Here is a 27,806-nt window from a genome sequence, read left to right on the forward strand (position 1 = left end):
TTGAAGGCAGTGTAAACAGCCTCGTACCTCCTGGGTTCCTGCTGCTCTCTTAAGAGAGCACAGAGGAACACAAAATCTCACTGCTGGCTTCCACACACTAGTTTCACCCAGAGAACAGATTTTAGCCTGCTTCTTGAGAATATTAAAACAAACAAACAAACAAACCCCAACTCGTGCTATTATTTACATATTTTTAAAAAGAATGTAGTATCTTTCATGGTGACCTCATTTATGTAAGTGCTGCCATGAACCATGCAATTAAATATTCCATCCTGAAAGAAACTGAGCCTTTGTCTCCAATCAGATGCTCATTTAAGCCAGGCTTAACTTTCACTAGTTAAAACATACATTGAAAGTCAAGTGTGTGACTGGTGCTTTGTTGTGGGAAGACCAACACACTGGTACTTCAGAGGATTTACCCTTTAAACAGCTATACATGTAACTATACATCTTTATATACACAAATATTTTCACATGAACCAGGTAGATTTACATGTATTCTATGAGACTTCAGTAACTGGGTCACTACAGGATATGGAATAAGGCTCATAGCTCACAATTCAGGGGTGACTTCTGCATAATGTGATACAGTAAAACTAAAACCCAGATGTTATCTAAAATATGAGATAATAGCATAAAGAGTGTTACTGTAACTTCAGAGAAAAGAGCAGAGATTCCTTACACGGGATGCCATATCCCTTACTCATTACTCATCTGCTGGGTTTGGGAAAAGCCTGACATGGGAAAGCAGATTTAGACTGCTTGTCTTAGAAAGTGAGAGAAGATAGGATGAAATCTGCAACACAACCAACAGCCTAACGCAGAGTCTCAATTCCTTCTTAACCCACATCTTCAGTTAACAACCCCTGGTCATATTTATTACTGAAGTGGCTTCTGGTAAGACCATCTCCTGCCATATTAGCTGTTTGTGTCATCTTCCTGGTGAGATGTTTTTTCACCAGCAGAGAAGTTGAAGGCTGAAGATAGAAAATGTTACGTGATTAGAAGTGCAAAGAATGAGAGCTATTCAATGGACACCACACACTACAGGACCTAATGCAGGTAGAAATCCCTCTGGGTCAATGAGCAGTTAGATTAAAAAGCTACTGAATTCTTACACAGCTGAAAATAACATCCAATATATCTGTAATTATTAAATTAATAAGAAATGTTAGACCTCACATGCCTCAAAGGTTAAGACAACACAGAAAGCAGCACCACCTCTTGCACAGGCACTAGCTGCTGCTGGTGCTATCAGCACCATGCTCTCCTCCTTCCTTGTGCCAACACTACTCCAAGGAATATTTCAACCCACTGAAGTTGGTGGGAGAGTCAGTGTTTCTATTTGCTGAACAGACACAAACAGAGCCATAGTGGAGACATCTGGACACGTGTGACATCAACAGGGCTTTGCTGCTGCCTGCACTGCCATGAGGAGACAAGCCAGTGTCAGCAGATCACAGCTCTGCAGGGCGACAACTGACTTCTGCAGAAATGTGTATTTTCTTCTTCAAGTCATCAAGTACTTCAGTTTGGAAGCCAAGGTGTTGTTTTCATTTGGGTTACTTTTCTAAAGGCCTTAAAAAATACTTTCATCTTTAAAACAACTGGATTTTTTTTTCCCAGATATCATAGCATTAATATTTTCTCTTCAGACTTCCATTTAAAAATGGGCTTGCAAGGCCAAAATTAAGCTCTAGTTAAACCAGTCTGAATAAAAAAAATAACAATTTCAAGATTAAAAACATACACATCTTTTATCATGGGAATTTTTGCATAAAGGGAATATTTGAACATACTACAAGACAGGGCCTCTAGAAATATACATTCAAAATACATTTTAAACAACAAAAAAATAGCCCATTAAATGGCTACAACTCATTCTTCATCCAAATTTGAGCTTGTGAGGATAATCACAGAAGACCTATATGTGCTCAAATCAGAAATCTTCACATTTTTTCTGCAGTGCTGAGATTACTCACAATTTTTTCAACAAAAATGAGTTGTCAAACTCATTTTCATAGCACTAATGCCAGTAATGATGGCTCAAACAGATTAATTCTTCTGGCGCTTGAAGCATTTTTTAATAAACATTTTCTTTGAAATGGTAGTGTGGTTCTTTGTACTGTGAATTCTAACCAGCATGAGTTCATTTTTTCATTGATAGTTTTGAGAGTTACTAAAAATGGAATTATTCCCACCTCAAAAAATAAAGTAAAATGAAAAAAAAAAAAAAAAAAGCGGGGGACAAAACCACTTTCTGAAACACTCCTGGCAAAGAGAAGTATTTTTCATTTTCTGCCTTGAAGCATTACTTTTTTTCCTTCCCCATTCTGTTTTTCTCTTTTCCTTCTTATTCTGGCATCTGAGGAATTACCAGAGACAAAAAAAGTGGTTTCCCTGCAGTCTTGGCAGATAAGGAAATCAACAATGCATCTTTCAAATTCTTTTCTGGTACCAAAACCGTGCCTTAATATTTCCTTTACTTGACAGACTGCAAGTGAGTGATTATGACAAATCCCAAGTCTTGTCTTCCTCCTGATCAACTGTAGTTTCTACATCCCATCCACAACAGATGGGATGTTTTGCAAAACAGGAATTTGGAAAGTCAATATTTAAGAAAAAAGCACACTAGAAGAATATTGACCAGCATCGAAGAAAATGGCAGGGCACAAGAAAAACCAGGGATTAGACATGAGTAAACACTGGGAAGTTCAGACATACTTAAGAGGACAAATGTGAGAAAGAGGAAGAAAATGTCAAAATGGCTCAGACAAGTTTTCTTTGCATTATGAAAGCAACAAAAAGGTGACATGATAAACTGTAGAAAAATTCAGGAAGAGAGGAAAATATTTTGCCCACTGTTATCACATCACTGTGCAAACAGACAGCCCTTCAATTTTAGGAAAGATGATTCTTTGGGATACATCCAAAAACTAACTCACACATTTTGCATTTAAAATATAAATGACTGAAGAACAGGACAGAGAATATTCTTTTTCCTTTTTTTTTTTTTTCTGAGCATTCTCCCCACAAACTTTTATGGAAACTAGCCTTGATAGTTTCAGTGAGTTCTTGGTTCTTAAAGAAATTAAATCTGGTGGATACTCAGGTCTCCAATCCAAACCTACCCAGTTCAACATCCACACACACGTGCAAAGGCTTCTGCTGATTTCACTCCATGACTTGGCTCAGGGGTTTGCTTTAGAAGCTGCTACATATTCTGTTCAAATCCAGGGGTTCTAACAGGAGAATTTCCCTTGCAAGGAGAAGGATTAAAATATCCTGTTTTCCAGAGACACAAGCAATTTACCTGAAATGCCAGATTCCCTACACAGCTGAGACCCAATGTGCAGGCATAGGTTTTTCGGAGCCCAAAGGCAGAGAGCTGCCTGAGGCCTCTGGTTTTTATAGATTAGGTATGTCTATTGCATCTTTGTATGATTCCCTTCCAGTCTTTAGTGGGCTTCATCTTCTAATCATTTTTCTACACCAGCTGTTCTTTGAATAACCTTCGACTTGCTGAATAAGCTCCCATTTTTCTTCATACATAATTTGTCTTTTCTTTTTTTTTTTCTTCTTTTTTTTTTAAGATCAAGTCTTTCTTGGGGAAAAAACAAAAAAAGAACAAAACAAACTAGAAAAAAAGAATTTAAATGACAATGAAGATGATCATTCTGCAGCCAGGATAATTATCAAAACTTGCTGAATGCCTAGCTGAGAACGTGTAACAGCACGCTTTGCTCATTTGTCACTGTTTTACAGGCTGCACGTTTCTGACTGATGCTATTCCCTAACCAGACATCCTACCTTCTATGTTTGTATATTTATTCCTTTCATCATGAATCACCTTATAGCTGTCTTTATAGAATCTTGTATTATTGATTTAAAAAAAAAAAAAATCAGCAATTTATCAACATCTACTGTACAACAACATTTCCAGATCATCCACTGTGGTGATATTACCAATGAAAAATATGTTTGCCTCAGTATTAGTATAAAAACAAGAGGCAAAAAAGCCATTGAGATGGAGATATTTATTCTATTTAGTAGTTTTATGTATTTTCCTTTAGTAAAATAAAAATCCATGCAAGAAACTCTTATAAAAGTTGCTGAAATAATAATAAAATTTAGTAATTTCATTAAAGTTTAATACCAATAACTTTCATAAAATAGTCATGGGGCAAAAAACCCAACACACTAATTAATAGCTTGCTGTCACTACAAACAGTGAAATAATCCATCAGTCCTGTATGTATAAACTTTCCTTTGAGGATTAATTATAGATAGAACATAGGATTTTCACGCTTTCAGAATCAGTAACTTTAGATCAGTCTCTTATAAGGGTCTGAGGATTTTTTTTTTTTTCCCCAAGCAAGTAACTAGGGTATCTCTAAAATATTATTAAATAACTATCTAAAATCTTGCATTGGAAAGGATTAAAGAATGGAATGCACATATTCTGACATTGAAAGGACATACACGGGTAGCTCTTCAACTTTTTTGTTCTGGTGGTTTTTATAATATCAATGTTTGGCAAAGTTTTATCGATAATTTTTTCCACATTTTCGATCCCACAACAGATAAAAAACCAACATGTCCAACAGAACAACCTGATAAAATACTCTATATCAAAAATAAGGCGATACAGAGAATTAGCACGACATTCCGTGCTCTACAACTGCTATTGCATATTCCTGTCACAAAGGCAATCTAATCACCAAGCCACCAGTTGGGTGAAGACTTCCACCCCACCATCATTAGCATCTGCCTCTCCACAGCTGAATAGAAGAGCTTTTTTTATTATTATTCTAACATAAAAAAAAGTTCAATCTCATGTTTCCAACCTGGTCTCCGAAGTCCTCCGGGAACTTCCACAGTACCACTGGATCTGTAAATAATTGACAGACAGCATTAATCAGAGGCAAAGGAACAGAGTATTACAGTCAGAGTACATTAATATTAAAGAGAGGGTCAGCTTAGCGTCAAGCTTTGAGGCAAGTGCAAAAATGTATCTAAAAACTAAGGAAGATACTGGATTATTAAAAAGACTTATTTCATATTTATGAAACTGTATGTTTATTGTTCTACATATGGCAGCAGGTTATAATGTAGTGAACTATTTTCATATTCAATTCTTTTTTTCCTGGAATACTTCATTTTTTAAGCACATTTAATTTTCACAGTTTAATTCAATTAAGAAGTAAGAGATATAAAACCTCTTTCCATCCCCGCAAAAAAGAACATAAAATTATAAGGGAAAAAAACGGCCTTTACAAAAGTACAGAAAAACATCCTTTGTGATTTTAAAAATAGTACTAATGTAACAAGGATTCTTAAGGAGGAGCTCAGAAGAGCTAGTTAGTTTCACTATTTTCTGTTCTGAGCCACTTAAAACCAGCATTTCAATAATACCTCGAAGTTTTCATCAACCTCTTGTAAACTGCTAATTTTAAAAATAATCACTGTTACTTAGGCTACATATTAGTCTACACTTAATATTGCTTTGAAAGCCTCTAAAACAACAACCTGAGCCATAACCTTTCAACAAAAACACAAATTATGCTCTTCATCCTCCCCCCCCAGCTTTTAATCTCCTTTGACACAAAACCTTCTGGAGGTGCTACGGTTACACTGCCACAAACGCCCACAAAGCCTCACAGGCTTCGAAACAACAGATTAGCAGCCGTGTTTGTCCACCTGCTAACAGCAAATTATCCATCTTCCTGCAAGGGAGACCCAGGTCAGGCCAGACTCGCCACTGACCACACAGCCAACGGCAGCTCGGGGTGCCAGAGGGCAGGAGAACGAAGGAAAACACACCAGCAAGTGCCAGGAGACACTGCCTGATGGGAACTGCCACATGCTGTCTACCTCAGGAGCTGCTGGATTCCTGTCTTCCAAGGAGCCAGTATCTGGGAAACTATTCAGATTTCCACTTCAGGCTCTAGCACCGGCACTGTGTAGTAACTCAGAAACCTCCTTCTCACTGTTAGCTTTGACATCAGAACCACAGCCTTCTCCACTTTTGGCAAAGTACGGACAGTTCAGCTCTTCTTCATGGTCCCACATGTTTGCTGCTGCAAACTGGAGATTTAATGAGGAGGGAAATGCCACTGATGGCGTTGTCATTCCCAGCTGCTGCTCTGAAATCCTACTATTCAGCACGGAGCTGTTGCACGCGTGCGTTTGCCTCTGGCCCAACCACCAGGAGCTGGAGAATGGAGTCAGCATTTCTCCTTCACTCCAGAACAGATGTCAAGCCAACAGTGGAACATGCATTCCAAACGTGTTACAAAATTCAACCTGTCAACCAACTCAATGCAATTTAGAGCTAATTTGTATCTAATTCAAATTTAAGTGAGATTTTTAATAAAAATGGAGGCATTTGATTCTACTTGTTGGATTCTACTTCTTTTTTCTCCTAAGAACATCCAAGAAGGGTTCTGCAGCTATTATTCAATAAAATGTATGTATTTTGCACAAGGAATCTTCCTCCATCTACTATACGGAGCAAGAACTTTTGAAGGCAGATATGAAACAAGAGGTAAGAGGCTACGTCTATAAAAATATGACAGCATATAAATACAGGTACTTACAACAGAGACCTTTTTTCCCCCATTTATTTTGTGCATATTTAAATTGCAAACATCTCTATAATGACCAGGTACACGAGGAGTTTGACTATCCTGTAAGGGAGCTCGTGTTTTTATTCCAAATTAGTATCATGAAAAAGAAAACAATTACATATCAACAGCTATCCCTGATAAATCCAAGGAGTAGCAAGCATGGTAACATATCAAAAAATTGATGTTAAGTGATTCATAAATTACTTGCTAAAAAGCATTGAAAACTTGCAGAATCCAAAAAATACTTTAACAGAGCTTGTAAATCCGATGCCATATGTCCACGAACATTTCAGGCATAAACTTCTCTTCAAAAGAGCAATCCCACTGCACTCCCACTACCAGGTACTTGTTGGTGAAGCTGTAGCACTGTCTGTCTCCTGCTGGTACAGACTTTCACAGCTACACTGAGCCAGATGAGGGAACTGACCGAGATCAAACCAACTGTCTGAAACTTTTCAGGTCAGCGTTAACTAGATCAGTTCCCCAAAACCATTTGGTTTATGCCAGAAAAAAAGGAACAAAAACTGGGGAATAGGGAGTTGTGGTGAGAAGAAAGCAGGACTGCTTCGTGCGGCAGCATTCCAGCCTCAAGCATTTGCTACAGCTCACGCAATACAAGCTGGTTACCAGCTGCGTCTAGTTCCGTTTCTTATCACCCATTTCTTGTTCACAACTTCCCAAGTCTTGCAGTACCATTTATAGTTGCTTCTACTGCAAAACCTAAGCACTATGGCCTGTGAGGAGGCGAGGGGACCGCTCTGCAGTGAGGCCGGGCTGCCGGAGCATCGCCAGCCAGGAGCTTGGCAACATCACCTCTTCCCAGCAATGAAGCCAGGCAGATGATTTTGGCAGATGTGAAGCACAGTTACATGAGAAACATTTAGTATAGCGAATGCTTTAGCAACACAGTAACAAAATTACTGGGGTTTCTGAAATCAGACAGAAACGTAATTTCTTTCCTTCACTGTCCTTAGTGCAAATGTAACTGCCAGGCTTCAAAATAGGAAGCAGATCGCAATAGCAAAACCTCCAGGTGTTGTTTTAAAAGGTCACAGTCATGAGCAAAGTACAATCTCAGAATTAAGCAAAACTCTGGGTTTGGGGTCAAAACATGGGTAAAATTTACACCTCCGTGAAGTGCCAAATGGAGCTGAACAGCATTTCACAAGGCCACCCTTTATCTACAGGCAACAAGATCAACAGCTCCAATAAGTTGTTTTGGTGCCCTGATATCCTAACAGCTAAAAAACCCTACAGCCTTAATGTAGTGTCCTGCTCAGCTTGCCATCTTCACTTCATACTAAGGCTCTCTCATACCACTCCAGTCTCACTTGAAATGGTAAAAACAAATCTAAAGTAAATTCCAGTTCACTCAACTATAGGTACAACAACATTTACTTTCATATCATGAAAGGATGTTTATATCATGAGAGAATCATTAAATTCATGTGATCTAAACAGGAAAAATAATGATTTTAATACTCCATCATGAAAACAAAAAAGAGCCAACATTTAAAAAAATATTCCTAACTCAATCCAAGAAAAACAATTGGTGCTACACTCAGCAAAAATTACACGCCTTTAAGACTTGTCCAACTGCTTTGAGCTGGGTTTTGCAGCTGTTATTACTGGCCTTTAACTGGTTATTTTAGTAGGTACTTGCCATACATTTATTAAGTAAGAAAATCTGATGTGACTCGTGCTTCAAAAAGAAAAGTTACTGTATTCTTTTTATGCCTTTACTCTCTGAAACCAAACCCTAACACCTATAAAAAGCCTCAGGATTTTATTATAATTATCCAAGTCTGGGATTGAGCTTTTTTTCAAAAGATTATGTTGGTTTCTGCTTTTGGAGCTAGGTTCAGGCAGCATCTGAAACATCTTTGTGGCAACTTCTCAAAAGTGCTGCAAAGGAAGAAACAAAAGGGTACTGATTTAGAAATAAAAAGAGAAAGTATAATCCAATTCTGCAACTTTATGCACTCTATCTTCAGGTTTACAAAGACTGAATTTTCTTTTCCCTGAGGATTACTTTCCAGATACCCCATCTGATCTGGCAATGTTAGGTCAATTTTATGCTGATTTTATGGATGAGAGGATGAGAATCGTTCAGAAATAGCTGTTGTTATCATCAGCCGAGCAACTACTAAATTTCCCCTCATTTTCTTTTTCTAACAGACTTTTCAGGATAAATGGTTTGCACCAATTCTAAGTAAATGTAGTAGTAAGAGGAAATTGTCAAGTGCACACATAAAATAATTTGTGTGTTGCATGTATAAATGTAGGTACTGTTGCATGTGTAAATGGATATTTCCATGTACAGACACTGCTTTTTCCTATGCCTACCACGTCCAGGACGTAAATCTCAACACCTGCCAGTAACACATGAAAATTCTTTTGCTAAATATCCTGCAACATTGGAAAGGACATCTCCCTTGGAACAAGTCAGACAAGAGACAATCATGGAAAGGTTTGATGAGGTACCAAAAGAGTGCAGTATAATACAAAGAGGAAAGCGAGTCACATGCAATGCTTAAAAAAGTAGTATTCAAGATGCTGTAATCTAGAACTGCTCCAGAAGACAAATGCAGGCAAGTGTGACACACACTAAGACAAGAGGAAAATGCATATCCTCAAGGTAATTTCTCTCCAAAAATCTATTCTTGTAGAGGCAAGGTCATAAAGCATGTCATCCGTACTTTTAGGAAAACAACTGCTAACACAGTTTAGCTTCTGTAACAAATCTGAGAAAATACAAAGGTACTATTTCTCATGACAGAGTAGATTAGAGAAGCAGTGCATTCTAAACTATGGAGGGAAAAAAAAAAAAAAAAAGAGAAATCTTTCTGAGGCACAACTTTCCCAAAAACAAAAAAACAAACAAGTTAAATATACTCTAAAAATACTCTTCATAATCATCAAGCTTGCAGATTATAAACGCCACCCAAAAATACAACAGGATAAGGTAATTAGCACACACTCAATTTGGTAATGGAACAGAAATTACAAACACATGCTGAGAAACATCATCTTGGGTAATTCTCTTGATAGCAACAGAGAATATTTCAGACACAAAAACACAGCCAAGGTAAAATGAAACAGATTAATTAAGTAGTCCAATATTCTGGAGAGAGGAGGAATCTTCATCCCTGTTGGCTGTACTTAACAGAACAGACAAGAAGACTGCCAAGCAGTGTTGGTCATGCCTTCGGACAGAGGAATGGACTAGATGACTGCTCAGTATCCCTCCAGTTGTATTTTCTCTGATGCTATACAGATATTCATTGGAAAAAAGCTGTCAGTGCAGAGGGGAAAGAAGAGACTGGGGCCAGGAGTTAAGGGGGTGGGAAAGATTTATAGTGAGGAAAAGAAAGGCAGCAAAGCAAAGCTTACTGCAGACTGTTCTTCTTTCTTGTCTGGAAAAAACAAGAAGTGCCACATTCTTTTCCTTAGGTGAACATGTGAATGTAATTAATAAAGCTGAAATTATCTATCATTATCTCAGGGAACAGCTTTATAAACGCACATTTAAGCAATAAGCAGAATGGATTTTTTCAGAGTAAGTAGTTTTTAGCAATAAAAATTAGTTCTCCAAACCAAGTTTATGATACTGCTATTGTTCAAAAACAAAGGCCTCTTACATACTTAAAATAATTTTCCAGAAGCACTCAAAAGTAATTTTAGTGATGCCTTTGTATCAATATAGTATTTAATACTCAACCAAATCACTACAACAGTGATTCAGAAACAAAATAAGAGATGAACCACAACGTGCAACCCAAGGGTTTTTACAGATGAAATCATCTAATGAAAAAACCAGCATTCACATAAAAAAATTACTCCTTGCAAAAAAAGACTTCTGTATATCATATTAAAATCCACCTGTTAACAGTTTCATACATGAAGTACCAGAGATGGAGTAGAATGGGAGGCCCTGCTGCCAGAAGAGCTGGGTGCAACAGTGGTCTTCAGCTCCCTGGTTTAGGGGATCAAAGTGGAGCGCCAGGCAGCAGCAGGCAGAAGAGGAGCAGGATGCCGTGGAAAAGGGGAAAAGAAGGGAGTTACAGTATTTTCCAAGCATCAGTAATCGAAAGAACAAGGACAAAATACATTGAAGCAATTTGATTTTAAAAAAAGTGAAACTAAGGAACGGTCACTAACTTCTCAGGCACCTAAAACCTGTCAGATTAAAGATAATATGCAAGCGAGGATGCCACTACAGAAAATACCTGAAAGTACACTTTAATGCAAATCACGTAGCAAAAGAAAACATTTTTACAAAGCTACATCAAATCTTAACAATCCAGTGCCTTCAGCCTTTTTACTCACACTTTATTCACAAGTGTCCCTTCCTAAATTGCCTCCACAATTTCAAACAGTTCCTACTTCAGCAAACAGCAAGGGAACGAGGCAAAAATGATGTCATTGACAACATCAGTTACAGAAAAACATTAACGAGTTTCAGTAATTATATTTGCCAGCTTTTCCTGCCATATATTACTACACTGAGATTCCTCTGGGTCTCTAGATGGTCTTCGCCTTTCAAAATAAGCCACAGCATGGCCACAGCACAGGAGTCCAGGGTCTCCAGTCCCCTCTCCCTCACCCACACCAGTGGCCCGTGCCTTGTCTTCAACTGATTCTAAAAAGCTCCTGCCCCATTTTGAAAAATTATTTAGGCATTGAAGGTACCCATCTCACACTGGCATCAAAGGTGATATTTGCAATGTGTGACTTTTGACATTTTTCCTTCCAACTTTTCTCATAGAAAGTGAAGTGCACACTAAATGACAACAGAGACAACAAACACATGGTAAATACTGAGCTTTGTGAAATGGAAAATGGAAAATAACAGTATAGTAGCCTCAGTTACAGTCACTGTAGGTGTTATCTGTAAGTCTTTGTGACTGTACATTTGCCAATCAGAAATGTGATTTTTGTATCAGGTTCAGAAACATAATTACAAAGACCTTACTGGCAAGATGAAAATATCTTCCTTCCACGAGGAAGCTTTTCCTAAGGAACTGTTTTTAACTGTAGTAGTAACAGCTGCAATTGAAGTAATTTCTGTAGGACGTGTGCTCCCAGTCACAAGTAGAACAATTACTCATGGACTTATCAATTGGCTCAGAATTTAATTATATCTTTATATAAACATATAATACTTAGCAAATGATTTCAGGATACCAGTGCTCACACCACGTTTGCAGAAATCCAGAATTTTGTTTCTAATACATGGGAAAACAAAGGTACAATCCGTAACTGTAAGAGTCACTCAGCCCTTAACAAAAACCACACACAACATGATCTTCTCTACTCCCCACAAAAACCACTCGTGCTTGAAGTCAGTGGGTCCAGTTCAGTCAGCCCCTCACAGCAACACAGCGTCACGGCAACTCCACAGCTTTGAGCTGCCGGTCACTGCTGCCCCACCAAGCCCCACCAGTTCACAATCCAGACTGAGGTGTGAGAATCTCACGTGTCTACATCGCACTGCAAAGCCACACACGAGATTTGCTGATTGTACAGTTTATCACAAAATTATTTTCAAATATTTGCACTTTTAAACTTATGTGACAAAGGTTCCTCCAGATATTCAGAAATGTGAGAATGGTGTGCAAATACTGACCTCCCAACTAATCACATGCAAGGTTCAGCCAAGTACATTGTAGAGAAGCAGGACTTTGTTAGGTTTTGGACCTGAAACTTCCTCCAGTGTTTCAGATTTCCCTGTCTGTAAGGCACTTGGGCTAGGAAATAAGTACTTCTTCCCCTTTTACAGGCAGGTAGATGGTTAAAAGTTCTAGCCACAACTTGACATCTCCTTCAGAGCTGCAGGTCAATCCCTTTTTGCCCAAGAATTTGTCCCACTGAAGGACAGAGCAGTAAGTCATTTCAGCTTACTAGGGACAGAAAGAAAGGGTCCTTTTGGCTGCAATGCTATTAGCCATGCTTCAGGCTAAAACCTTAATCAGGGTGAGAGTTCATTGCACAGATAGTGCACAGATAAAATGAGTATGTTCAGCCTTTATTTGGTCTCTTCATGAGATAAGCAGGGTTTTCTTCTACCTGGTAAGTCTTTAGAATGACCTTGTAAGTATGGCAACAACTGCATGCCTTTAGAAGCTGTGGTGTAATTCTTAATTTTCCTACTTCTAACTGCGAGTGAATCATGAGAACAAGGATCTAAGAACTGAGGTAGCAGAAGAAGAAGCAAGCGAGCACCACATATATCTTAAGTCATTGCTAATGTTTAAGGAGGGTTTACAAAACAAAATACTTTTGCTGTCACTGGGTCTCTTGTTCAAAGAAATTTAAAGGAGACAGGCCATGCTGTGATCAACTGAAATGAACAATAACTGAAAAGAGTAAGACTAAAGGCATTCACCTTTGCAACCAACATAAGTTTTACATCTCACCCTGTAAGAACGAAAAAGTAACTTGCCACACTCCCTTGCAAACAGACATTGTGCAGGGGTTTCTTTGTTTTAAATGAAGATATGGGACTTAAAGTTCTTAAAAAATATTGTGGGCTACATTAAATTTTCCTACATTAGGAAATACGCAATATTGATTTTGAGGAAGATCTAGAAAAGTTCAAGTCCATTATTACCAGGCAAGATGTACTAAGTAAATCAGGAAGAAGCAAAACTCCTGCCCTGCCAAAGACACTGGAGATGGACCATCACTTGCTCTCCCACGTCAGTGATGTCTGACCAGAGACAACAATTTTATCTCCTAGAGTACACTGTTATATTTGCTTTGTGAAACCCCCACACACTGCATATAGAAAAATCAAAAACCTTTTGGCACATGACAAAAACTGCATCTCAGTACATATGGATACCTGAGTTACTGCTTCCTGATTTACTTCAAGAAATACAAATTTGGTGTCAGCTTGGACATGAAAGCAAGGATATATGTGAGCCTGTAAAGCAAACTGATCGGTTACAGAAAACACAGAATGATACCCAAGCCATTTTTGATAGACATTTTCCAAAAATAACAGAAAAATAAATCCTACATTAGAGTTAACATGCCTTAAAAAAATAAATTAAAGCAATTAAAAATTAAACCAAAATCTTAATCCTTCTGCAAGTTTTTTTTTTCTCTATGGAGAAATTAGTCCAGTCCTTAGCTACTTCAAGAAAAAATGACTGTTGCAGGGGAACACCCTCTTGGCCAAAGATGATATAATGACTATCTATTTACATCACTTCTTGCCTGAACAGTGCAGCAACATTCCTTCCACTTTCCTCTGGTGAGGACCACATCCTGGGCACAGCCCCACTGTCAGTACTTGAGGGCACGATTTCCCTCTAAATTATGCCCCTTGCCTTAAATACTGACTAGCACAAGCAATAAAATGTGATTACTCAATAATTAACAGGTAAGTAACTACCTATTACTCAGTAAGTTACAGGGACAGATTACCTAAAGGCCAGAGCAATAGTGGAATACATAATATCTTGGAAAAGCAATCCCACTGACACTGTCTTTACAATCAAGGACAGCTACAGGGAGAAGGGGTTAGCTTCTCTGTTCACTGTTCTATTCTAGATTATTTAAGACATTTCATTTAATTAATATAGATACTACTGTATCATATATTCACCCCATCTCTGTGATCATGCTGTGAAACAAGACTCGGAATTGTGCAATGATATGCTGCTTATGTGTGAGAAGGAATGAAAATAATTGTACATTACAAGAGCATAGTTTCAAATTCTTTATCCTTTTTTCATTCTCCAATTACAAATAGCATTTTCTACATGAAATGCAGACCTGTCACATTTTGCTTACTGGCTGTGGTAGGAATGTATGGAAGTAGAACAGCACTGGTAACCAGAACCTCGCCTGGAAGATTCCTACTCCTCTGAACATCTCCAGCATTACAGCTAAAACATAATCTAACTTCAAAAGCTATAATTATATAAACCAACATTTCATAATTTTATATATGTAAATTAGAACAATCACAAACCTTCTTAGTTACACAAAGCTCTAAAATTCTAGCAACCATGTTGATTAGCCATAGTACACATAGAGTTTGCTATATATGTAAACAGTTCACAGACTTTCATTTTAAAATAAGTATTTTCTAGCATATTCTGATTCAGTGTTCATTTTAATCTTTGTTGCTCATGACACATTAAGCCAGAACAAAGATGAAGGAGCACTGATCAATAAGCACAAACCTTTTTTTGCCTTTCCTTTCCATCTTACCCCAAATCTATTTTAATATCATCAGGGGGAAAAATAAAACTCATCAGTCACCTGATGGAGTAATTCAAAACTTAACCAAACAGGGCTAATGGGTGAGAATTGAAATGAAAACACCTTGACAAAGAAAGCAATTTCTTTTCTTCGCACTCTTCAGAAGCTGTGGGTGATCGCTGTAATCCAACCATCAACAGCGAGGGGCCATCTGTCCCAAGAGCCCTCCACGTGAGCAAGAATCAGCAAGAAAAAAATTTTAGAGGCTGGCCCACATGCATTCAGCCCCGATATATCTATGGCAGGCAGCATGCAGCTGAAAATAAGTGTTTTGACATTTTTCCCATACCAATCCTTAAAAGTCAACACTAAACTTTTGATAAGAACAAAACACAAAAAAGCAGGTTAAGAGGTTGCTAACAGAAAGATCAGTGTTACACCAACAGCTGAGATCTCCCCTGACATGAAGCACTCATGCTTTAGTATCCAAGAGCCATGTTCAGAAAAAAAGGCTACAGAAAAAATCTTTACACTTGCATTTATGTTACAAGTCCCCTCTAGGATTATTTTTTGCAGCTAAAGAAGATATACAGTCTCTTACCAAACCATCCTCACACAATCACCCAACCTTGAGTTTCTTCCATAGAAAACAAACAAAACATTAAGAAAGGGTCTACCAAACATTTCCAAGGCTGCAACCACACACAATGCATGACCCAAGGGCTCAGGCAGAGGCACCGTGGCTTTGACACCTGACTTCCCAGGGAAAAGAGATCATTCTGATCCCCACCAAAGACTGACCTCCCAGAACTGGAGGAGAAGAGGCTTCATGTCACACCCTCCCAGGGATGTTCCCAAACTGGGCACTTTTACCTCACTAAGCCTCTTAAAAGGCAACACCATACATGGCAGAAGGCTAATGCAATTAATTTCTTCTTCATTTTCTAACTGAAAAATATATTGATCTTGTAGCAAAATAAACTCTGACATACCTGCAACTCTCTGCACCCTTCTCTCCATCTGTTTCAAAAGTCTGAAGAGTCATAAAGTGGATAGAGAGGGCAGGAAAAAAATATATTTTTTTTGTTGAGCTGCATTAACAATATTGGTCCCTTGCTGCTTCAGCAGAGATAGAACACAGACCCAGCCAGCAGCACACTGGAAATTAGAAGAAGCACACTGTTTTTTCAGTCCTGCCAGTTATCTGTTGCCTGACCTCAAGTCAGTTATTTCAGGTTGCCAAACACCATGAGGCCTTGGAAAAACTAATATTTTTTTTTGATTCAGGAGAAAGGGCATTAAAAAAGGGACATTTCCAGGGGGGCCAAGTTCAGTTATTTTAAAGCACGAGCCACACAAATACATAAAACAAGTAAAAGCAAGACAAAGGGTTTTCTCACAGGTGTTTGCAGTCACTCAGGTCAAAATTCCCTATTATGCATTGGAGAGGGGTCAGCGAAACCAGAGACATAAACATCAACCCAAAATAAACAGAGGTTCTACCAGAATGGTCTTGTGTCTTGCAGCCCTCGAGGCACGAGATCTGGGTTCTCCATTAATAATCCCAAAGCACATTCAGCAACTAGGAAACTCTCCAAGACATTTCTTGATATCACATACTTCAGTGATAGAACAGAAAAATAATACTATTTATTCAGAACAGCAAAGTAGAAGGGTGATGTAGATGCAGGATTTCAATTTACATACCAATAGAAAGTAACAGAGATGTGGTTGAAGTGCAACACTATTTTATCTTACAAAGCCACAATGCCTGATGCCTGCTTTGTCCAGTGAAATCTCAAATAAATCATGCACAAAATAGTGAAAATTAATTTAACAGTGTGATAATAGCAGACAATATATTTCACTCCAACAGAAAAAGCTAAAGTTCAAAACAACACACTGAAATCGCATGGCCCATGAGGGGTCAGAACTCAACACATCCTGTGTAAATTGAGCCTTTCCAGAAGGCAAGGTCAGAAGCTGCCTTCTCCCATTTCAGCAGTCTGCATTCAAACTAGCTGTTCAAAAAGTACAAGAACTTTTTTGTCAGAAGCAGTTACTTCAACAAAGGCACCCTGCGAGGTAACACAGCTCCACTGGTGGGTGGGAGCCCAACCCAGGCTGGCTGCTTTGCGGATTGGAAAGCCAGGACACACCAGCCAGGCACAGCAGGCTCCAGCTGGTCGGTCACTGCCTCACGGAGGCAAAGCAGCAGCCCAGGGAGTGCTCACCACCCTGCAGAGGAGAAAGGAGAAAGAAAACAGACCTCTACACACTTGGAAGAGCAGTGGGGTGGTTGCAGATGGGAAGATAAAGACTACAGGAAGGGAGCACTGCAGAATGATGGGCCATCCATATGCTTGAACTGAGCCTCTTAAATAATGAAGGTCTTCATTTTACTTTCCAAAAAGCATTGCAGCAGAAAGAAGTGAGATGAGGCCAGGGAAAGCATGGGTAATGCCTGTGTATTCACCATACAGCAGTCAAAAATATTAGCAAGGTGAAAAATGGTATTATTACTACTGATGTGAAAGAACAAGGAATTACTTATTAATAAATCAACAACAGCACAAATTAAGGTTATGTCTCATCTGAAAACATCGATTTACCAAATAAATCTAATGCTAATATTTCAGAATGCACCAATAAACCTGCACAACAGTAACAGCTGTCTACACACAGAATGCACAAGGAGCTAAAATATATGGCACTACACGTAACATTACACACTCCGTTAATCTGTATGAAAATTTTCATTAAAAGTTCTCCCCTCAACCACTGCCCTTCTCTCACTGCCCAATTTCTCCATGTTCAGTGTTTGCATGAAAGGGTTTGATGCTATTGGAAGGGCTGTATTATTCTGGCTTCCATTTTCTGTCTACTTCAGCTTCTTCCTTGACACAGATGATTAAACAAACCCCCGATTTCCTACAAGCCCCACACCACTAATCACTTCCAGTCATTTTACACCCATGCTCTGTCCTCCTGCACATTCTCCATCTCCACCAGTAAGACTGCAGGTTCACCACTGGAAGGCTTTAAGAGGATGAGCTCAATGATCAGTACAGTTTGACAACAACTTGATAACCACACGGAGCTTTTCTCTTTATTCCTTGTTTTGTTTCTGAAAATGAAAGACATTCACCTCCTGGAGCACAGCTGAGCTCTGTAAATATATGTAAGAGCCTAGACTGGCACAGTGTACAGTTAGAATCAATACTAAAAGCTGAAAGCAAAATAATTTCTTATCTAAGGAAATTAAAGTCATGACTGGATGAGCCTAAGAAAACAGTACCATTGTCTCACTGGTCATTTATCAGGAAAATGCAAAAGGCTAAGAACACTAAGAATTAATCACAGGTGTCAACCAATCTTCATAAGACATGCAAAAGAATTTTTGGAGCCAGTTCCTGCACTAAAATACAGTATGCTGCAGCAAAAACCAATCACCACCCATGCACATACACTTCTCATCAAGAACAATTCAATATGCAGCTAGAGAAATCAGAAGTTGTTTTGCTTTAAGATAACTAATTCCATTTTTTTATTAATAAAGACTAATCATAATCACTCATGCTGAAAATTTCAGAATCAGTGGGATAGAATACACTTGTAAATTACGTCTACATAAAATAAGGTATCTCCTTATAGCATCATTTTAATTCATTGTTTTTATAATTAGCAAAAAAACTCCATGGGGCAGGAAAATATTGCTGCACTTTTCAAGTACTAAGACACATTCTCTCTCAAGCATGCCTCAGATAACTCCTCTCTTATCTCGAGTCTTCCATCACTCTGATAAATGAAATCCCTGAACTTCCCAGAGCAGGGAAGATCCACTAATTTCTGAAAATACTAAAAATAGATTTCAAGAATCATGGATGTGCAAATATCACGTCTTAATTTTAACAAGTTATCCCAAATGACTTCTTATTGCTTAAATTCTTCATTCCTATCAAGCCCAAAAAGGATTAGGCAAATTCCATAGAATAACATCCTGCCTCAAACTGTAAAGTGTATCTCCTTTCTTCAGGGAAAATTCTGCTTAATGTATTTATCAATGGCCTGGACGAGGGGATCATGTGCACCCTCAGTAAGTTTGAAGATGAAACCTAGTTGGGCAGGAGTCTTGGGCAGGAGTGTTGATCTGCTGGAGGGCAGGAAGGCTCTGCAGAGGGATCTGAGCAGGCTGGATCCATGGGCTGAGGTCAGCATTTTGAGGTTCAATTAGAGCAAAGTGCCAGGTGCTGCACTTGAGTCACAATAACCCCATGCAATGCTACAGACTGGGGCAGAGTGGCTGGAAAGCTGCCTGATGGAAAAGGACCTGGGACTGCTGGTTGACAGTGGCTGAACAAGAGCCAGCTGTGCACAGGTGGCCAAAGAGGCCAAGGGCATCCTGGCTTGAATCAGGAATAGTGTGGCCAGCAGGGCCAGGGCAGGGGTTGTCCCCCTGTACTGGGTACGGGTGAGGCAGCACCTTGAACCCTGTGTTTGGCTTTGGGCCGTTCACTTCAGGAAGGGCATTGAGATGCTGGAGAGTGTCCAGAGAAGGGCAATGGAGCTGGGGAAGGGTTTGGAGCACAAGTCTGATGAGGAGCAGCTGAGGGAGCTGAGGGTGTTTAGCCTGGAGAAAAGGAGGCTCAGGGGGGACCTTACAGATCTCTACAACTGCCTGATAGGAGGGTGTAGCAAGTGGGGGTCAGTCTCTTCTCCCAGGTGACAAGAGATAGGACAAGGGGAAATGGCCTCAAGTTGTACCAGGGGAGGTTTAGATTGGATAGTAGAGAAAAATTATTCATAGAAAAAGTTGTCAAGCACTGGAACAGGCTGCCCAGTGAAGTGAGGAGGTCACCATCCCTGAGAGGTATTTAAAAGACGTGTAGATGTGCTTTGGAATGCGGTTTAGTGGTGGAGTTGGCAGTGCTGGGGTAAGGGTGGGACTCATTGATCTTAAAGGGCCATCAAGGAAGAGGTTTATATTCCTTTTCAAGATTGCAGAAGAAATAATTATGGGGAATAAAACCTCTTATTTTCCAAACTCTGATAGAAGATAATGAGAGGTGCCTATTTTAAAATACATCAATATTTTAACTTCTGGTGCTTCCCCAAGGGCAAAAATGTCAGTCATTTTGCTTGAGAACACCATTTGATCCCATCAAATTTGAAAAGTTGAAAAGATCACAATTCATAAAGTTACAAAACTAACCCATTAGGAGCAAGGCAAAAAGACTATAAAGGGTTCCTCATTTTACTTTCACTTAATACCTATAGAAATCACCCACTCAGGCAATTCTAGCAAGAGCCACAATCCCAAGCCTTTCATTTAAGATTTATATAATAAACAACTCTGCATGTTCAACAAGGTCTCCACCAAAATGCTGTATTTTCAAATCAGTGAACCCAATAGAGGTTTTAAGGAATGCAAGGAAAATGAAGTCCTTTTTCTCATTTGAAGACATGTCTGATCATGGAAGTACACTTAGTACCAACTTTCTGAGGAATTTACCCCTAAAATACTTAAAAAGAAGAAAGATGGATGTCTGTGAAATTGAGAAACAAAAGATTGAACTCAGCCAAGAGTCAGAGGATGCACAATGTCTGAGGCTGTGCTATTTCCAAGCACAAATAAAATCAAGCCTGTACCAAAATATCTTTCCCCCAGTCTGAGAGGCCCTGGCACTGACTTGCTGAGGAACGCTGCTGGTTCCTGATCACTTCTCTGAATGCAAGTGGCCTAAAGCTGTCCAGGCCATAAGCAAATGTTTGAAGATGTGACATGTGAAGAGGGTCAACAACAAAGCCTAGCTTTAATCCCTTTGTGTGGAGCAGGAAGAGGAATTTACCTCATACACACACCACATCTATGTCCAGTGAAGTATAAAACTTCCAGAGGTGCACAAGCAAGGCATTATGTCTTCTTTGCTTTTTTGCATGCTGGGAGAGGCCGGGAGGGAGGTGAGCAGTGCTTCTCATGGGCTGGATGTAGTGAAGCACAAGGAATGGTTGTGTGCCAAGCAGGGAGCTTTAGTGCACCAAGTGTATTAACCACTGCTGGTATCTTCTCCCAGCCTGAGCCAAGAGTAGCACAACCCATTAGTCCAAACGGGTGGACCTGAGAATATGGGAGGCTTAACTATTAGTTAACATAACTTCCATCATTTCTAATTGGATTGTGACTAAATTCCCAGCACTGATAATACCAAAATGAGATCAGAGGGGAAAGCCTCCATATTCCCTTTGCACAAAGATTGGAAACAGCTCTCCCCTGCTGTTGTACAATAGCACTGACCACCCAAAGATCCGTGGCTTTAGCTAAAAGAGACCCATCTCACTGCCAGTTGAACACGTGTGAGGATGTGATTGCTGTGATGCTTTATGAATTTCAAAAAACAGCCCAGAAACAGTGCCCAGAAGGCCAAATACTAAATTATGTTAATCTACACAAAGGAAAATTAGAATAAAAAATTGTAATAACAAAAGGACCTGATATGGGCTGAAGAAGAAGAGAGCAGAGTATCTGTGCTTTTGAGGACTGCTGAAAGATTCAATTTTGTTTTGGGGATCTCTTTATCAAGCATTTAAGAGAGAGCTATGCAAGTTCCAAATTCTATTGCAATGCACAACTAAGTCAGAGCACATCTTCAGATTTCCTTGCAGCCCATCAGAACTCCTGTAACTATTCCTGACACTCATTTGCTTGACCCATTTCTGATAAACAAAGAATAGAGTACTTGAAGTATTTTTCCCCCTTGTTCGTCCCATTCTTCGCTAGTCTCTTGTTTTGTGGTCAGAGGTTAAACTGCTGACCTCTCACCTTCAAGGCAAGTTTTTCCCCCCTTCCATAAAAGGTTTTTCACAGTGTGCAGCATTCGGATTAGCCCCTATCCCCCTGAACAAAAGCTATGCCTTTGTACCACTGGTTTGGGCATGGAGTCCGTACATCAGAGGAAGCTGCTCCTACTTACCATTCACAATAACTATATTGTGAGGCCCCTCTAACGCCTCGTCTCTCAGTGTCTAGACTTTCACCCAACCAGCCAGCAAAAAGAAAATCCTGTAAAGCACTCAACTGAAAATTAACTATGGTATCCTGTTGTGAACCTGATGAAGACGTTATTTGAACATACGGTAAAACTTTCCATTGTTTAACATAAAGATAAGAGAAAAACTTTTAAAGCCCTGAGGTTTATATAGTCATAGGGATCAATTCACTCATGGGTCAGTAAATGCATTTTATAAGCAAGCAGCTATTGCTCATGTGTGTCTTTAAAATAATACACAGATTATTAAATCATACCCAAGCACCCAGCATTCTGGGTATTTGCAGAGCCTAATTTTATACTCATTATGAATACACTAAGGCAGAATTCAAGACAAAGAAAAAGAAATTGTATCTTCCCGAATTAATTGAAAACGTAACATCGCTCCTGCCCACTGTCCCACTTACCTTCAGCAAATAAAATAAAAGAAGTATAGCTACAGAAATATTTTGTGCCTTGCTGTATGAAACAAGACCTGCAAGGAAAACTCTGGGCAAGACAGGGTATCTATAAAGTTGGGAGTGTGAACAAACCATTGGATTTTCCAGGGAAAAAACCAAAACAAACAAAAAACCACTGCAATGACTTGTATTTTGTTTCTTTGCAACACTTGCATTGCTGTAGCATGAATAATACACAGTAGCAGGACAGTTTACTGAAGTGGACTAACATTAATAAAAATCTATTCTTTCACCTTGAGGGGAAAAACCAACCAAACAAACAAACAAAAAAAATCACACCACAAGTAGGCCAGGTAAAAATAATCTAGATCTGAGCAATATTTTAGCATTTGAATATGCAGATGATATATTTTGAAACTCTGAAAATAATTTATTATTGCAAAAAAACTGATATTTGCATCTTCTTGGAATTCTTATGGCCTCTTTTGAGCTCATACTTGGAAAGAATTCCCTGGGTTTTGCTAGAGGAATAAGGCACAGCTGAGGAAATGCATCTCTCTCATCAATTTCCCCAATCTGTTTTGAAAAGAGAGCCAGAGTGTCTCAAAATAAGAGGCAAACAAATTGCTGTCTGGCATAGGTTGATTGATTAGGGGAACACAAGGGGGTGTGCTAGGTTTTTTGGGGGGGGGTTGTTTGTTTTTTTTTTTAAAGTGTGTTTTATGCTGAAACAAGAAAGTGTGAAATCATCCTTGTCATAACAGGAAAAACAAAACAACAACGTTTATCCCTTACCAGCACCCCACAGTGCCTGGTCATGGCAGCAGCATGTGGAAAGCAACGGGATTTGGGGGTCTGGACACAAATGCAGCAACCCAGGAAGGGCCTAACAACAACCTCATCTCTCTCAACAGGCAAACAAGGTTGGATTTGCAAAGGAAACAGAAATCAGGAGATAAGAACCTTCTCTGTCTTAAGGAATATAAGACATCAGGCACATGCCACTGGTCACTCTGCCACACAGGTCAGTCATGCTTAGGAACTATTTTAATGTTCCTTGTAATGCCCTTAAGAATAAACAAAAGCCCACACAGGATAGCTGTCAAACCTAGAGACTGCTGGTATTAATCTCTTTAACTATAGAAGTACTTAAGTCAACCTCTGATGTTTTAGGCTCTGATCTTTCCCAAGACTGCCTGGCCTGCTTCCGAAGGAGAGGTGTATTGCACACTGGAGTCACTGCCTGCAGCACCTGCTGCACTGCCACAGGAGCACAAGCATCCTCAGGCTGGTACTGATCTACTTCTACTTGGAGACACCACACATAAACCCCATCAAATTATCACCAGTCTCCAAAAGTGATACTGAAAAATAGCAATACAAGCATTTACTGTACTTAAATTGAAAAGGACTGCCTTCTGCACCACTGATCACATATGCTTCTGTTCCAGGTCCACTGCAATCTGCCTTCTTCACACATGAGGTCTTCTTGGGGAGAGTCAGCACTCTCTGAAGCTGACTAGTGATACACAGGAACCTAAGTCAGCACCCCAAAACAATGCAGCTGTCACAGAAGGCAAACTACAGAGGATCTAATGCTATAATCCTGTTCATGGTACCAAAGAACTTGCTTATTTATTGCTTGCTTATTGACTGAGAATGATTCAACAAGATGCACGTTTTCACACATGTAGGCCTGTCGGAGAGGATACACATAAACTGATTTCAGAAAGACAAAATGTCTGAGAAGTAACAAATACAGAGCATAACTCAAAAACATGATAATTGAAATTTATTTTCTTATGATTATTAATTTAGGTCTACACGAGGTTACTGAGAGGGAAAAAATATTAACATGGGAGACTTAAAAATCAGAACACTTTGAAATTCTCCCTGTAGCTTCTGTAAAAATCCACAGCACAACACCACCTTGGACCACCCTTTCCTAAAAATCCAAAAAAGACTGAGAGAAGAATATAAAAGAATATAAAGAATATATAGGTATGGAAAAGCATCTACTCATGGGCAGGTTCAATAAATTACACATTCAGGTGAGAGACACAGCTGAGGGGAGAAGGGGGTGTAAAACATCACCTAGGGCACAAGTGAAGAAAAGGAAATACGTAATTCCTATTTCTTGTAATACAAAAACTATAATCTAAGGGAATCAACAGTAGCATATTTAAAACAAAGAGAAGGAAACTGTTCACAAACTCTGTACCACAGCCACAGACAGGACTGCTCAAGGTCACTGCCAAGGCCAAAGGTATAAAGAGAGCTCAAACCCCAGTGTGCTTGCACAAGAGGGGCCCACATTTTGCTCTGAGAGAAAATGTCTGCTTTCACCAGCTTCCAAACCCAAGGTGACCATGGGTTCCCATGCAGGAGAAAGGATGCTGACATCCATCAAGGCACTTTTTGGGCAGTGACACACGGCACGCTGTGCCCACGCCCAGCACCACCAGCTGTTGCATGCAGGCAGAGGAATGAACTCCTGCAAAACCTCCTCCCAGTTTTTCTTCTCTGCCTTGAAGGAGAGAATCTGCATTCTGACACATTTTCCATTTTTCTTTCAGTTATAAATACAAGAATGGAGTCTCACTAGGGACACGAATGGAAGGAGCAGGTGATAGGGGCAGCCCTTCAGACCCTCCCCTAGCCAGACTGATCCCTTTTCAGTCACAATGAGGAAGGACAGAACATTTTCACACATGCAAAAGGGAGGCCCGATGCTTTTGGAGACCACTAGAAACAGGTAATGGTTTAGTCTGGGATATGAGCAGGAAAGAAGTTTCACACAGTGTATATTTTAGACTGAGGGTTCAGGTGTTTTGTTCCAAGCAGGCAGCCTTATTTGCACAGACTGCATGCTGAGCTCCTTGCAGCAACATCAGACCTCTTTTAAGCTGTCAGATCTGGAAAGAAGAGTTAAGCATCTCTCAGAAGACATTTCCTGGATATTTCAGTCAGCTTCAGGTCATGCTGGCCAGTATCACCAAAGCACTGAATTGCAACACTTGCTGTGATTAACTTCAGCTGGTTTTATTAACCAGTGTTTTCCTAGCTATGTGAAAGAGAATGCGCCTTCTCATGGAGATCATGTGTGCATTAAACACCAAGAATTGCACAGGTAACTCATCTGCAACGAATAGAATTCCAGAATCTTTACTTGTCCTGACGATGAGAAGCAATATCTTTCTTTTGCACAAAACTTCTGCAAGATAAATTTTGCATACAGAAGTCTAATTTAAGAATATATTTCTCTTGTTCTTCAAACTAAAGAGCATCTCCTTAACAAATAGCCTCAGTCACAATTCCTCCCACCTACACACTTGGACCCAAAATTAAACCCGAAAACAAGAAGACAGCAAAACAGGGAACCAACTGCACTGTGATAAGGAGCTATCTGATTAAACTACTGAGCAAGATACTGAAATCTCGTTTCTGATGTGCCAAGAAAAATTTCTTTTACAGACAGTTATAAACCAAACACACACAACACATATTTAAGAACCACCCTGCATAGATTACTTGATTGACCTTTGTCTTCATCTATATGCTATTGTTTACCATCTTGTTCCTTCTTACACCTACTTAAACTGCTTCTCATTCCTGACCTTCAAGCATATAGTAAAATTAACATCTAACAATTATGCAACATACACCATTATAGAAGCAGCTAATGAAAAAAAGCAAACTACACACAAATGTAGTTTAAACCCCCTCAACACCAACAGATACACAAATACTTGTCTACCATCACTTTTGGACTCTTAAGCCATTTTAATTTCAATTATTCAGGTATTAAAACTCCTTCAAAAGATGGGAGTCGTAGATCTACACACAAAAGAGTAAGATTTTAAGCCATTGTACAATGTATGACTCATTTCAAGCACCACAAAGCCCAGCAGATAAGTTTGACAAAAGTTAATGATTACAATCCTCCAGTAACACTTGAAAACTACTTATGAGAATTCTGATTACAAACTCTTCATTTTTTCCCAAAAAAAAAGTTCTAATAAAGGGTAAGTGAATACATCACTCCTTTGTTTTGCTTTTGGAATGAGAATCTATAGCAGTTTGTTTTAAAAACAAACAAACAAACAAACAAACTGAAGTGTTTGTTATTTCTTTGTTAAATAGACAGGAAGACTTTGGCAACAAACAGGAAGCTCAAACAGATTCATCCATTCATAATTTTCATAGCAGATTCATTCCTTTTTATAGTTCTTTAAAATATTGATCTGTTTTCAAATCTGCTTCCACAGAAAGCAATACCAATCTGCTATTAACAGAAACAATTATCAGATCCCCTAAAATGCTAAAAACTCATTACAAATGTGGCAGAATTTTCAGGCTGAACTGAAGCAGACTCACAGTCTACTTCATAACCCCCTGCATATTGCTTTTATTGAATAAAAAGAAAGAAATCAAATGAACTGTCTTATCTTAAATGTAACACATCTGTGCAGTACCTTGAACTCCAAGAAGAGAGTTCAGCAAGATCCTCCCCTCTAAAAACAAAGACATGCAACACAGAAGCGCAATCCTAATCTGCTCCCTTCCTGAAATCAGTCCTTGGTCACTGGATTTTCTTTCCGTGTTTCCTCGCTGCTCTCCGTGTGCCCCAGGGAGCCCTGCACCCAGTGACAGGCACCGACACCTGCCAGCTCTGCTGGGCCAGCTCTCAGGCAGGACAAGTTTAGAGAAGCAAAGCAACACTGGGACTGTCCTACGAGGTGTCAGGAGTGCTTTCGGCTTCTCCTGCCGCAGAGGGGACCAAAACAAAGGCGCCAAATCACACCTCGCCCTCACAGGGCGGCCAAACCCTCAACAACAAATACAGAAAGCAGAGTGGGTACCATTCTCACAACTGCTGTTCCTTGAAGACTGACAAGGAATTAAATTATGTTTGATAAGCAATGGGTAAAATGGCACGTAGTTTTTAAACAATTAATTTATTGTATTTCCTGGGTTAGGAGTGTCTTGAAATAACACCTTGCAACTGCATTGTTGCATCAGGAAATAAGTGCTATGTTTTGGTGAAGCAGTTGGTAAATTTCCTACTTGAATAAAGCCTAAAACAATTTTCTTTTTGAAGTTACAGGTCATCAGGAAAGTTACAACTTTCACATATATTTGCAGCTGAAGTGCTGTTGTGGTGCAAAGGTAAGAACAACAGTCTTATTTAATCTTTTCAAGCGTAGATATTACAGCACTTCACGGAGGTCACAATCACAGTCCCCTCCATATTTCATAAAACAATAGCTTATAAAGAGGTGCTTTTTTTTGCTCTCTTTTTTTAAGGTTTTCTATTGCTTAAATATATTTACAAGATTATACAGCAAGTCTTCTCTGCTTCCTTACCCACCAAATTCAGATGATTTGAGGTGAAAGTGTTGCTTAACCATAGACTTTGCCCCCACTGTCTGCTGCTTGAAGGGAGCTCCTAAAACTGCTTTAACTACAGCCAAATACATAACTGATTAAGTCACCAATGAACAAACAAACTT

At 39.3% G+C, this 27,806-nt stretch overlaps 1 protein-coding gene across 4 annotated transcripts in view; it reads right to left on the reverse strand.

The window, feature by feature from the left end:
* The window catches only part of DENND1B (DENN domain containing 1B), a 165,500-nt gene that overhangs the window by 108,240 nt on the left and 29,454 nt on the right, over positions 1-27,806 (reverse strand). For all 4 annotated transcript variants that reach the window (XM_069022482.1, XM_069022481.1, XM_069022480.1 and 1 more), the window contains exon 3: positions 4,848-4,891. In XM_069022482.1, coding sequence (XP_068878583.1) covers positions 4,848-4,891 — 44 coding nt within the window. The remainder of the gene's footprint in view (positions 1-4,847; positions 4,892-27,806) is intronic.

Source organism: Aphelocoma coerulescens, chromosome 8, assembly GCF_041296385.1.
Source record: "Aphelocoma coerulescens isolate FSJ_1873_10779 chromosome 8, UR_Acoe_1.0, whole genome shotgun sequence".
NCBI classification, from domain to species: domain Eukaryota; kingdom Metazoa; phylum Chordata; class Aves; order Passeriformes; family Corvidae; genus Aphelocoma; species Aphelocoma coerulescens.